Below are 12,834 nucleotides of genomic sequence, written 5' to 3'. Positions count from 1 at the left end.
ACAATTCTAAGAACAAACATGCACATGAAATTGAGGAAGTTTTCGTTACCTGCCGTTCTGTTTGAAGAACTGATCCTCAAATTCACGGAGGTTTTTGCGGATTCTTTTCTTTTCTTCACGGGCTTCCTGGAGTTGCTCCACAAGTTCCTGCCTGTGTGTTTGGTTAGGGAAGGAGTGGAAAGTTTTAGGATTCTTTCAACCCACCACAGCAACAATGCAATCATTTAAGGTTTCAATAGTTGGTACATAATACTGAACATTTCACTTTTTTGTATAGCCTATTGTATATTCGGCCTTGTAACTCCACAAAAGATGGATTATGAACAAGAATTGTAGGTCAGAGAACATCCCAAATTCTTTTATTTCAAAGGGTTAGGAAAAGTGATGCTACATCGCGCGTCCAAAAGTTGAGAACAATTTACACCTTTATTTTGCTAGGGCTGTTTTTCCAAAAAAAGTCATCTTAAGCATAAATGGATTGTAGAATCCATTGGCACCAATGGTCTCTACGATCTACTTGGGCTTACAATGCTTTTGGGGAACAGCCCAGGTTAGTCACTTTTTTTGAAAGAGACCTGGTCGTTATGGTGTGTGTACACTAAAAGTGAATTGAATTATTTGCATAAGTAGATTACATACAAAGACGCGAATTGGGCAACACAATTGCCGCTAACGTGATATTCGCCTCAACCGCGTCTTCTGCGCAAGTTGAAAAATTTCAACTTGAGCGGGAAATTTGCATGATGCGTTGTTGCGCAAACCAATCAGCAAATTGACACGTCCGATTTGACACGTCCAGTTGTATAAGAAAAAACAATGATTTTATTCATGCAAGTGTTGCGAAAAACATCCCGCAAGTAATGTAGAGCGATAATGCAATGCGAATATTTGCTTCACTTTTGGTGTTTTTCAAAAATCTGGCATATTCCTACTTGAATTCAGACTTTTTCCACATCCTCAAAACGCTCTCTTCAAGTATTATCTTGTGTGTCAGTGCCCTAAGACATGGGTTTTCATCTCTAAACCTTATACTTACATGGTAGCAGCATGCAAATTGGACAATCTCATGTCAGTGGTGTTCTTGGAGGGCGAGAGTTCATCAACAGGCGAGATGAAACCATCTGTGTCCTCATCCAGCTGGTCGAGAAGTCCCAGCATGCTCAGTTCCGGCTTAACCGTGACCATGAACTGTGTCCTGGTGTCGTTGTCGTCATCCGAGCCGTCCTCCTCCTCCTGGAAAAGAGCAGATGGTGCTGGTTATCTCAACTACAGCTTAACTTCGAGAGTTTACACTAGCATGACTGAGCAGTATCAAGCGTAACAGTGATTTAGAAGGCAAGTCTCACTGACATTTAGTAATCATTGTGCATCAAGCTTCTGTCATAAGAGTTAGTACAAATGAAAAGCATCAGTGCTCCAGCAGTGCAGTAAATTATATTCATTCTAACTGGAGCATTTAGTGCACTGCCTTACACGAGTTACCGATTCGAGTTTTTCTTTAATACAAAACCCAATAGGGGTGTGATCAAAAGGCAATGGAATCAGCAGGAGTCGAATCTCACAGCACTCCCATGCAGTTACTGATTCATGATTAGGTTAATGAGGAAACTAGTGGTGGGGAAGGAGGTGGGTCAGCCGAATCACTGGTTGGTTGAGCAGTAATAGCTCTTCACCTTGGTGTCGCTGAAGAATAGGGCTGGTACACCCTCGATAATGGGCTGCAGCAGGGGGCCTCTGCACTTGCTGGAAGGCGAGCCCTGTGGTGGTGTTAATAGTGACATTACAACCCGGTAAACTACACATAGCCCACTCAGGGCTGGGCTCACTAATGGACTATAAGGTTTGTTACATAAACCATGAAATCTGAAGGTGGCAATTATTTTAAGGCAGAGGTCTTCAACCCTGCTCCTGGAGACACTGTTCTACAAGTTTTAGCTTCAGCCCTAATCAAACACACCTGAACAAGTTAATCAAGGTTTTCAGGATGACTTGATGACCAAGCAGGTGTGTTGAAGAAGGTTGGAACTAGACTGGATAGTGGATCTCCAGAACTATTGAAGACCTATGTTTTAGGGCAGTGTTTCCCAATCCTGGTCCCGGAGACCCTCCAATATTGCAAGATTTTTTTATGTCTCTTTTATCTGAAATGCTCATAGTCTTTACTAATGAGCTGATGGGTTAAATCAGGTGTGCTTAAACTGTGTAGTGTTAGGGGTTCTCCAGGACCAGGATTGGGAACCATTCTTTTTGGGCATATGGGTCTGTTAAATTGATAACCCAAACTGATGCTAATCAAAAATTTACCTGGAGCAGCATCTCATTAACTAAAACATGGAGAAGCTACAGCTAAAATACAATTTATGAGTGCACACAGAAGTTCCACCAAATATAATCAGGCTTTCAAGTATTATATAATGGTAATATCCATTTTGTGTTACATAATCCGGAACATACTAGTATAATATTTGCATGCACTCGGGATGTTTTTTGTTCATACATGTCATACTGTATTAAGCAGAGTGAAAACACCGTATCACCGGTGTGGGAATATGACCAGGGTGGCTGTTTGATGCTAAGAGACTTAAGAATTATAAGGAATACTATTGCAAATATCCAGCTACAGGATATGACCTCAGTGAGCTACTCTTGAGCTCTTGCTAAAGACAGGCTTATTGGCGCTAACAAGCCCCAGCACTCCCACCGCATCAATACTGCAGCTAAATGCTTATATTGTGCTACTGCTAATGCTATTTCCTCTACTAATACTGTGGAGATTTATCCATACGGTTTAGTTCAAGAATAAAGTAGAAATGGCAGCTAGCTAGCCTTTAATACTATAACACTAGCTTATGCATGTCTACTAACGTGGCTCGGATAAGTATTAGCTTTTTTCCAAAACTTAGCAAGCTGCCTTGCTGCCAACTACCTACATGGGCAGCAACTCTGTCATGGAAGTGACCGATTTGGAACACTCTACACTCTACATAGGCAGCAAACTGAATAGGCTATATTATGTTAGCATGTTGCTAAGCTGACCACACTCGGTTTTACTATAGTAAAAGTGTAGTAACCATGGTTTTTTTGGAGTGTAAATTATTATTTGTATAACAACAGTTCTAAAAATACCATGGTTAACTATGGTTAGTGTAGCAAAACTATGGTTAATTTGTGGTTACCATTGTTTTTTGGTTTAATTTGTTGTAAAACCATGGTTAATTTTCTTAAGGGTGCTACATTATTCTTTGAAGGAATCATGCTGGCTTAAATATGGCCCAAATTACCTATTTTAGAAGGCAGAATAATAAAGATGCATAATAATCTTTTGCAACAGCCTTCAACATTGGAAGCGCATGTATCTCACTAGGTTTTGGAACACAGGAATTGGAACTCTAAACCAGGGGTGTTCAGTTCTGCTCCTTGAGGGCCAGTGTCCTGCAGAGTATGGCTCCAAACTATCCCAAAACACCTGCCTGGAAGTATCCTGAAGACCTGGCTGGTTCAGGTGTGTTTGATTAAGACTGGAGCTAAACTCTGAAGGATAGTGGCCCTCCAGAAGCAGGATTGGACACTCCTCCTGTATATGAACTCCTACTTGAATGTTTTCTCCAGTAAATGGGGAAACCAAAATGGGACACAAGGATACAATGGAGAGGGAAAGCAAGAAAAATGTTGGAAAAACAGAACTTACAATGACTGGAATGGCAGACGCTCTGCAGAGGATCTGTTTGATGAGTCGGTACCGATCGTATAGAGGCTTCATGACCTGCCTCTCGTTCTTGGTGATCTAGAAAGGATGACAGAAAGAGAGACATTGAACTCAACCTCGACTTAAGTTCTTAACCTTTAGAAGATGGACTTATTGCACTTTTTTGAAGAATTGCATACTCACTGGTCTGCCATGGATGTTCTCGTAATATAGTAGAGATTTCTGAAGGGCCACTTTTTCTGCTCCTATCTGCTCACGGGTCATGTCCTAAAGAAGAACAAAGGATGAAATGTTAAAGATTCATGCATTTGTTTATAATAAAAAGGATCAAATGGAGAACAAAAATCTTTGAAATCGCACCTTAATGTCTTCAGGTCTGCCAGCCTCCTTGCGTTTCTCCTGCAGTTTGTTCATAACTGCCTCTAGCGTGCTCTCTACAGGGGGTTTGGGGGCTTTGGTCTCAGTAGGTTTCTTCTCCAGCTGAGATCCAAAGCTCTTGGGAAGAGTGTTGCTGCGCTGGCGGGGGATGGGCGTCAAATCCTCTTCTGACTTTAGCAACTTGTGATCTGTGAAGCCAGAACCACTTGTTTATAAGAACTTTGCAAGCCATGAGCTGAGCAAATTAGATCAGGGGTTGTTTTCCTGGTAGGCCCAACCCACAAAGGTTAGGGAGAAATTACACCAGAGACATTTTGTTCAAACAAAATATTGTGAAGGTTGGATTAGCGTGGCTTATGTCATTCAAATCACTTTCATAACGATAACCATCGCTCTTGCAAGAGGAATTTCATTTATACCTTTTAAATCTTTGCGCATCTTGGCCAGCTCATTCATCCACCGCAGAACCTCTGGATTGGTGGCTTTGTCGCTGTGTGAAGGCTGTAGAGAAAACACTAAACTCAGTATCTGTAGCAAATCTAGCTAAATACATTTTGCATTGAACTTTTGCATTGGTGCATATATAGTATACAGAAAATGTTTTTCAGACTGCTTCATTGATTAGAAAGGGATTGGTTTATAAGTGGGTCATGCAATCAGATGCGTCATTATTGCTCACCCTGTATTTACGCTCCTCCTCAAACTTCTCCTCAAACCTCCTGATCTTCTTCTTGAGTACGTGGATCCGCTTTGAAAGCTGGGCTGAAGTGAGCTCTTCCCGGTCGTCATCGCAGGAGCCTAATGATGAACTTCTTCGCCTACTGAATGGAGAACATCATTAATATCACCCTCTAAAACACATACTGTATTTAATCTTCCAGACCTCGCAAGAGTTTGTGGTTTTACCTGACAAAGGAGTGGGCATTGGGTGGAGATGGAGGAACCTCAGTGTCATCCAGAAACTGCTGACCGTCTCCATAAGCGTAGAATCGCGGCGAGACCATTGGGTCGCTGTCCTCCTCCAGGAGCTGGCGAATCAACTTTCCACCAGCGTGAGGTGACAGACGAGCTTCTTCGCGGTCCATACTCTCCCTTTGCCACGACGAGTAGGCCGGGACTGGTTCTGTCAACACGCAAACATGCATGTGTTAATATGGAGGAAAATAACAAAGCAGCGTGTCTGGATTTTAGCAAGTCACCCAGTAAGTAGCAAGCCAAACAGGGAAGAACTGGCACCAAGACTTCCACAAGGTAGATTTAGTCTTTGTTGATATAGCCAAATGTTTTGGTATATATTAAATTTTAACTAGGCTGATAGTCAATTGACCTTGATGTTATTTCTGGCATCCTGGAGGTCGACTGTTATAGCCAAAACCACAAAAAAGTACACTTTACTTTTCATTGTAGACTATAAAATAAAACAGTGACAGTGTTCTGAAGATTAAGTTTTGCACACTACAGGTTATTACTCAAACATTGCGAGCACATGCTTTAATACCGGACCATTTTGTTTATTATGCAGATGCTGTGACCGTAAAGAAAGGTCAGGACAATTTAATGATGCATCCACAAAAATGTTGCGATAAACGCCGACTGCAAAGTGACCTGTGGAACTGGCATGCATGAAGGATCAAACTCGATCTTATCTGTTGATATCGGTATATTTACAGCGCTGAAGTGAAAGTAAAAACTTCAGTGTTTGCACAAGGCGACGTTCATTAGGACAAACAGTAAAACAATGTGTTTGTACCTACTATAACAACTTTTTTTTATTGATGTACCAACTGAGCTCTAAAATAACATTACATGTCAATAATTTATGGGACTTGATGAAAAAATACACTAGATTTTTTCAATTTTTTTTAAAGAGAAGAATGAAGCTTTGCAGTCAAAGAAATACCATCATTTCAATCCATGCACACTCACTCAAACATAACAGCTCAACATGCTTTCCAAAATGCTGTGCAAAAATCTGGTAGAGCCTGAATTCCCACAGCTTCTTTGCACTTTTTGTACCGTGTCATGTGCTTGTTACAGTCATGCTTGAGAAGCTAATGGGTCAGGTGGACCTCTCCCTAATGGCGCATTTGGAGCCATTTTGTTGAGCCGGCATAATACATCCAAGCCTGTGGTATAAGATGGCCTTTCACTAAAAGACTCACAAAAAGTCTCAGTAGGCCATTGCGGACATAAATAAAGGCACATGTTACTGTACCTGTCCTCAAAAGCTGCAGGTTGTTAGATGCTAGGTGGGTACATGCATGTTTGGGGTGTTTTATGGGGTTTCCATGCAGCATTTAAAGGTCACTGGTGAGAGATGGGGCTCAGGGATATCAAGTTGTTATCAAAAGCAGATCTCAGCCCTTACCCTCATTGTGACTTGATTTCAAAAGGCTTTTAAAGTCAAGGAAAGGGGCACTAAAGAAGTGAGAATCTGAAAGACAAAAGGAAAGAGGCAATTGCGATAACAGCCCAATGAAAAGATTTTACTCAAGAAAGCGAGACGGACAAAAATGCAGGGAGTGAGAAATACGATTGTGGAAATCACAGCTGACAAACATATGGGAAAACCGCTGCCTCTTGGCACTGCAATGGGTCACCGTAATATGCTTTGGCACTGGCCACAGTGGGACAAAGGTCTGGCAGCTCAACATTACATACCGTCCTGAACGCTGATTTGACCACTCCCATGAGATGGAGCAACAGTTTGCTTTTAGTGCAACTGTATTTTACAGTCGCGTGAGCTCCTATTAAGCAGGCATATGCTTCCAAAAACATTTTAGCTTGTATAATCATTTATGCTTTTCATCTTTGATTTTGTTCCACTTTGCATAATAAACTTAAATGCTACAATTTGTAGAATTGTAGAACATGCACACGGCCTTTGCTTTTATTTGTATAGAGATTTCTACCACACATAAAGCTGATATATTTCATCATGATATCTGTGATTAAGCATGATTAAGCAGCATAAACATAATTGCTAGGATTTGTCGAATATAACTAGGTTAACTGCAGAAAACTCCAATTCAAATTACTGATTTGTGTAGCTCTCCTCAAAATGCTGTTCTAAAATTATATTTTGTTCTTCTAAACTTAACTAACTAAATTTCTGTGATTTGTGGTATATGACTAGGTGAAACTGCACATACGGCACTTTGACTACCCCCAAAATATTTATTCAAAAGCGCTTTTCACAATAAATATTGTCCCAAAGCTATCTTTTTCATCATGTTATCTGTAATCAAGTTGTTCCACTAAGCACAACAAACATAATTGATAGGATTTGCGCAAAACTATTCAAATGACTGATTTGTATAGCACTTTTCAAAATAAATATTGTTCCTTTTTCCATCATGTTCGTCTTAAGTCATTCTGTTTAACATAAACTAAACCGCTAGGATATGCAACATAAAAACTAGAAAAATGCGGCCCAAAAAGAAGCAGTTTATTTATTTGTAAAGCACACCAAAACTCATATTTTTCATCGTTATCATGTGATTGCATAGCATACCAAACTTTATTGCAAAGATCTGTGTATAACTATGCAAAAAGCACACAGAACGGCCTTAAAATGTTTAAAAATTCAGAATTCTATTTTATTCACTAGTATAGCACTTTACACAATGCATACTGTAGGCCTATTCCAAACTAAAATGAATTGGGGAAAAAACTCTTAGAAACCCTTAAAAACCATGCAAAGCCACAGGGCGATGTTTTGACCATCTTAGTGTAAGTGTCAAGCGAGATATGTCATTATGTACGCAGCTGAGTAAAGCTCTCAGTAGAGGGTGCCATAAAGTCCATGCTACAGTATAGAGACTTTTGCCGAGGCTATGACCACAATATTAAGCATTACAAAGAGTAACTATGAATCAACATGGCAACCCTCTCAGCAGGGCTGCTCCACATGCTATGTGCCATTCATGGTCTTGGGTGTGTCCGTGCCAGACCTCCTTAAACACCGAGACCGTACACTACAAATATTCCAAGGTCATGGTGAAAAGGGGTGTGTTTGCGCATGTTTGTGCAAGTCTACAACTGGCACATGCTGCACAAACTGAAGAGGAAAAAGGAAAGGAGACTATTGTACATAGACATGAAAAGTTTTACAGGCCGAGACGTGACGTGCACATAGCAACAGCTCCCAGACGCCTGGATTTAAACCTCCTCCTGTTTCACTTCTCAGTTGCTATGACTATAAGGCCCTCCACTTGTAAAGCTAAACATCTGCTTGTTTCTAGTTCCAACACTGAAGATGACAAATTCTGTGAATCCTAAACTTGACTGAAATGCAGCAGCTGTGAAAATGCATCAAATAAATGATAACATCCAGTTTATTCAGATGCATCTGCTCAGTGAAGTTCTGTGCACTGCTTGCATAAAACATGGTGTTATACACAGATGATTCATTAGATTAATATTAATGATATTAATGCTAAAAATGATAAGCAAAATCTATGTATTAATCTATACACTAAAATTAAATTAAATTATATATATAAATTAATGTTTAAAAAAAGACAAGCAGAATGAATAAACAAAAAGTGCATTAATCTATACATCAAAATTCAATTAAATCTCAGGCGACATGAACAATAAATAAACAATAATTTCCCAGAATCTACATTTTTAAAAATAACATAAAATAGCCATTTCATTTTAATCTATTTTATCTTAAAAATTATGATGAATAAACAAAAAAGCACAAATATGCAAATCAATAGCCTGTCTAGTGTTTACAAACACAGGATTATGGCTAAAGGGGAAGTGTAGGGAGGGGGGAAAAAACATGCAACTGCAAGAACCGCAGATGAATCCAGCACAAACTCAATAAATCCCAGAGGCATCCGAGTCAAAATTCTCCAGGGACATGGCAGGGCTTTCAAGAAGCACCAATCTGTGGCTCCAACCTCAATATTTACAACAAACATGCAGAGAAAAAAAGCATCGCTAGCACTCTGTTGCAATGCAAAATAAGCCTCTCTTAGATTAAACATTACACCATATCCAGAACATGAAGAGGAAAACAGCTTGCAGACTGCTACTAATCTTCTTCCTATGTTAAATGACTTAAGATCCACTGCATGAGGACAGAATGTGGGCAAGGCAGACTTGCAGCTGCCGCCCATGTGCAGAGAGAGACAAATACTTTTTCTTTTTTTTTTTTTTTTTTTAAACACTGACCTGCCCAGTTACTGTCGTCCGTTAGAGTAGACAGGTCCAGTCGAGGGACATCATCACACGGCTCTGCGCCACTAAGAGCCTCCTGGATCTTCATGGCAGGCGTCTAGCAGAGAAGAGAGTGGAGGATAAACACCAACTACACCAGAGTGGGGGCAGTGCGCTTCTTAAGTTGAGCAATACCCTTGCCTGTGCCTGCCCCTGTCTACTTACAGGCTGGGAGGAGGCAGGGGGGCGGCGCTGCGGGACAAACCCCTACCTGATGATTGGCTGCCTGCCCTGCTCAAACCCCACCCACCTTCCTTTCAGGGTAGGTGTGGCTAATTTTATGTTCTTTTCTCTCTCTCTCTCTCTCTCTCTCTCCACCCCTCCCTGTCTGTGTTTCCCAAAGAGAGAGAGAGAGGGGGAACATGCAGAGCACGCATACAGATTGCAGTCCGAAATGCCTTCCCGATTTCTCACTTTAGCATTTCCGAAACTCTTCCCTATTTATTTGGATTAGATCTGTCTGCACCCACACGGCCCCTCCTATGTGATTGTTCAATATTAAAACTGAGGGAATACATGTGCAACTCGGTCGTTCGCACAAACACACACTTCCGGCTCTGGGGCGTGGGACGGGGTCTATTTTTGGAGCAGAGGGGGGCCTTTTCCTCACTACATGCCCCGCATTACTGACAGCATGACTGAAAGTCCCGTTTACCGATATATTAAGGTAGACGGGGCTTACTCGTGCTAATGCTACTGGATTTGAAAAGCACTTGTGCCATTGCAAACGTGCTATTTTTGGCATTGTGATTTTCATAACATGCTCATCATGGTCCATAATTGCAACACTGCTGATATTGTATCAATCCAAACATGGGAACAGGACTTTGTGCTGTTAATAGTTCTGCACATGGCTGTGTAAAATGTCCATGGCAGCCTGCTAAGAGATGTGATTTTATTACCAATAGAGATAAGGAACGATATCTGTTAAATTCACATACAAATGTGACCTTGGACCACAAAACAAGTCATAAGGGTAAATATTTTGAAATTGATATTTGTATCTGAATGCTGAATAAATAAGCTTTTCCATTGATGTATGGTTTGTTAGGGTAGGACAATATTTGGTCGAGATGCAACTATTTGAAAATCTGGAATCTGATGGTGCAAAAAAAAATCTAAAATGTTGAGAAAATCACCTTTAAAGTTGTCCAAATTAAGTTCTTAGCAATGCATATTACTAATAAAAAATTAAGTTTTGATATATTTACGGTAGGAAATTTACAAAGTATCTTCATGGAACATGATCTAATAATGAATAATGACATTATATGGTTGGCTATTGCTACAAATACACCCATGCTACTTATGACTGGTTTTGTGACCCAGGGTCACAAACGTGCCAAACTGCACAAATGCACACTCATCAAAACTAACACCAGTTCACACACAGTCCAACTGCTCTCTTAAAACAAGGACGTGCTTACAATAGGAACGTAAACTTAATGTATATACAACGTCTGCATGCTTTTGCTGAAACGATGACGTAAACGACTTTAAGTGGTGGAAGTCAGTTGACTTGGATCAACAGGCTTTCAGTAGATTTGCAGCTTTCACATGATGTTTGGCCCAGAAAAACATTGCTTAAAATCTCTCCAATCAAGGACAATCAACAGATAATCTTCTTGTCATCACCTGTTCACGTCGTGATTAAAGAGGTGACAACTAATAAGATTATATTGCTGATTACTGATGAGATTTGAGTTATTATGGATATAAATATTTCAATCTAGGAATCTCATCATATCCAGAGATGCCAAAACAGCAGTAATCTGGTCTAGAAACTCAAACTGAAGTTTTTGTTGAAAGAAAGTTGGAAGGGAATGCGTTAAAAAGTTGTGCAAATTTCTCGTCACGACTATTTTCTTTCTATATAATACTTATAAAATGACACAATTACTAAATGCATCTTAAAAGCGAAAATGAAAGCGTGTGAAAGATCATTTAAATCGCAAATAAAACTTAAATTATTTAATAAATTGACATTCTCTGTATAGCTTTAATATTACTTTTCATAAACACTGTGGTTAACTGATAAAGCTCTGCATATTAGTAAAGGATTGTGCTTTTCAACACGTTCACGGAAAAAATTCTAATCAGCTGCCACCATCAAATACGTGACAAGCTCTTATACCACGATGCACTGCATACGTGTCACAGCTGGGTACATGACTGTTGGAGTGCATGAAGGAGTGAGATCTCACGCACGACATGCAAAGGTGTAAAATAATTGAGTAATTGTACTTGAATAAAGTAAAAATCCCCCAAAATAATACTTAATACAGTAATCAAGTACAATTTAAACTGACTACTTATACTTTTACTTGATTACATTTCTGAAGAAAAAAACAGTACTTTTTTCTCCTTACAATTTTTTTCAACTTAAAAAGTACATTACATTTTCTATTTTATCTTATGCACATTAAATATGGGAAACGGAAGCACAATCGTGCATGCTTGACATGAGAACCAATGATCATTGGTATATATATCATATATACATGAGGGTGGGAAGGATGGAGTTTCCTTTTAATCCCTTTCCCTGCTATTTTTCTGTGTGTGTGTGTTCCGCTGTGCTGCATTTGAATTGTTATTTCTGCACTAGATATACGTGTTTGACCTGTGCCATTGCATTTTGTTTCATTTTCTTCTGTATGTCTTTTAGAAAAAAAGAAGTACTTTTCTTAAGTAAAGTTGTACTTTTTTACTTTTACTCAAGTATGTTTTTGGCCAGATACTTGTACTTTTAATGGAGTAAAAGTTTCACTGAGTACTTTTTACACCTCTGACGACATGCAGTTACACACTGATTCAACATGTATGCAACATCACAATGAGCACAGATCAAGCTGGGCTGAACAAAACCAATATTCCTTGTTAAAAAATAAACAAAGTCTGCATGTTTTTAGGAGAACGTTACAAACGTCTTTGGAAGATGAAGAGAAAGGAACTGAATTGTTTTAGACTGGATTATTTTACAGGCCGAACCATAAATACAGAAATTTGATCACAGGATGTTTGCGACTATATCAACTCTTTCATTGACTCTTTAAGTTTTTGGATGCTCGAGTCACTCTTAAAAATGAATGAATGTCATTGCATCAGTTAAATAAACCGAGCGACATTCATTATAAAAGAACAATAGCACTTCACTTCAATTCACTTTAAGTGAAAATCTACATTTCAAGATGTTTGTTATTTTTAAAACAACTACACTCATAAAATTTAAGCAATGCCATAAATCCATTTTTGGTTCCCCCCCAAAAAACCTTTCACTGATCAGTTCTTAAATAAACTATCTTTTTTCTTAAAGTTAATAACATTTGAATAAGCTGAAGATTAATTTCCTTCTTATTTTCCACTATATGAACAACTTTTAGTGGAATGGAAAGGTTCCGTGGATATTAAAGGTTCTTCATGGAAGCATCGATGCTAATAAAGAACCTTTATTTTTAATAGTGTGTGCAAAAATTAGACTGCCATTTGTTACTATATATAATGCAATGCAATTCGTTTAA

The 12,834-nt window shown here is 39.2% G+C and overlaps 1 protein-coding gene across 3 annotated transcripts in view; it reads right to left on the bottom strand.

Annotated features, from left to right (window-relative positions):
* Nucleotides 1-12,834, bottom strand: part of LOC306873238 (protein FAM13A-like) — a 46,111-nt gene that overhangs the window by 1,439 nt on the left and 31,838 nt on the right. The window contains exons 15-24 of one of the 3 annotated variants that reach the window (XM_079422364.1): nucleotides 9,272-9,374; nucleotides 4,991-5,207; nucleotides 4,764-4,902; nucleotides 4,504-4,585; nucleotides 4,067-4,272; nucleotides 3,890-3,973; nucleotides 3,689-3,784; nucleotides 1,674-1,757; nucleotides 1,037-1,233; nucleotides 50-151 (exon numbers count right to left, since the gene is read on the bottom strand). In XM_079422364.1, coding sequence (XP_079278490.1) covers nucleotides 50-151; nucleotides 1,037-1,233; nucleotides 1,674-1,757; nucleotides 3,689-3,784; nucleotides 3,890-3,973; nucleotides 4,067-4,272; nucleotides 4,504-4,585; nucleotides 4,764-4,902; nucleotides 4,991-5,207; nucleotides 9,272-9,374 — 1,310 coding nt within the window. Of the gene's footprint in view, nucleotides 1-49; nucleotides 152-1,036; nucleotides 1,234-1,673; nucleotides 1,758-3,688; nucleotides 3,785-3,889; nucleotides 3,974-4,066; nucleotides 4,273-4,503; nucleotides 4,586-4,763; nucleotides 4,906-4,990; nucleotides 5,208-9,271; nucleotides 9,375-12,834 lie in introns of all 3 variants that reach the window. The other 2 variants (XM_079422365.1, XM_079422366.1) reach the window with 2 other exon arrangements.

This window comes from Barbus barbus (genome assembly GCF_936440315.1).
Source record: "Barbus barbus genome assembly, chromosome: 7".
Classification (NCBI taxonomy): domain Eukaryota; kingdom Metazoa; phylum Chordata; class Actinopteri; order Cypriniformes; family Cyprinidae; genus Barbus; species Barbus barbus.
This window is presented reverse-complemented; position numbering and strand designations above follow the sequence as displayed.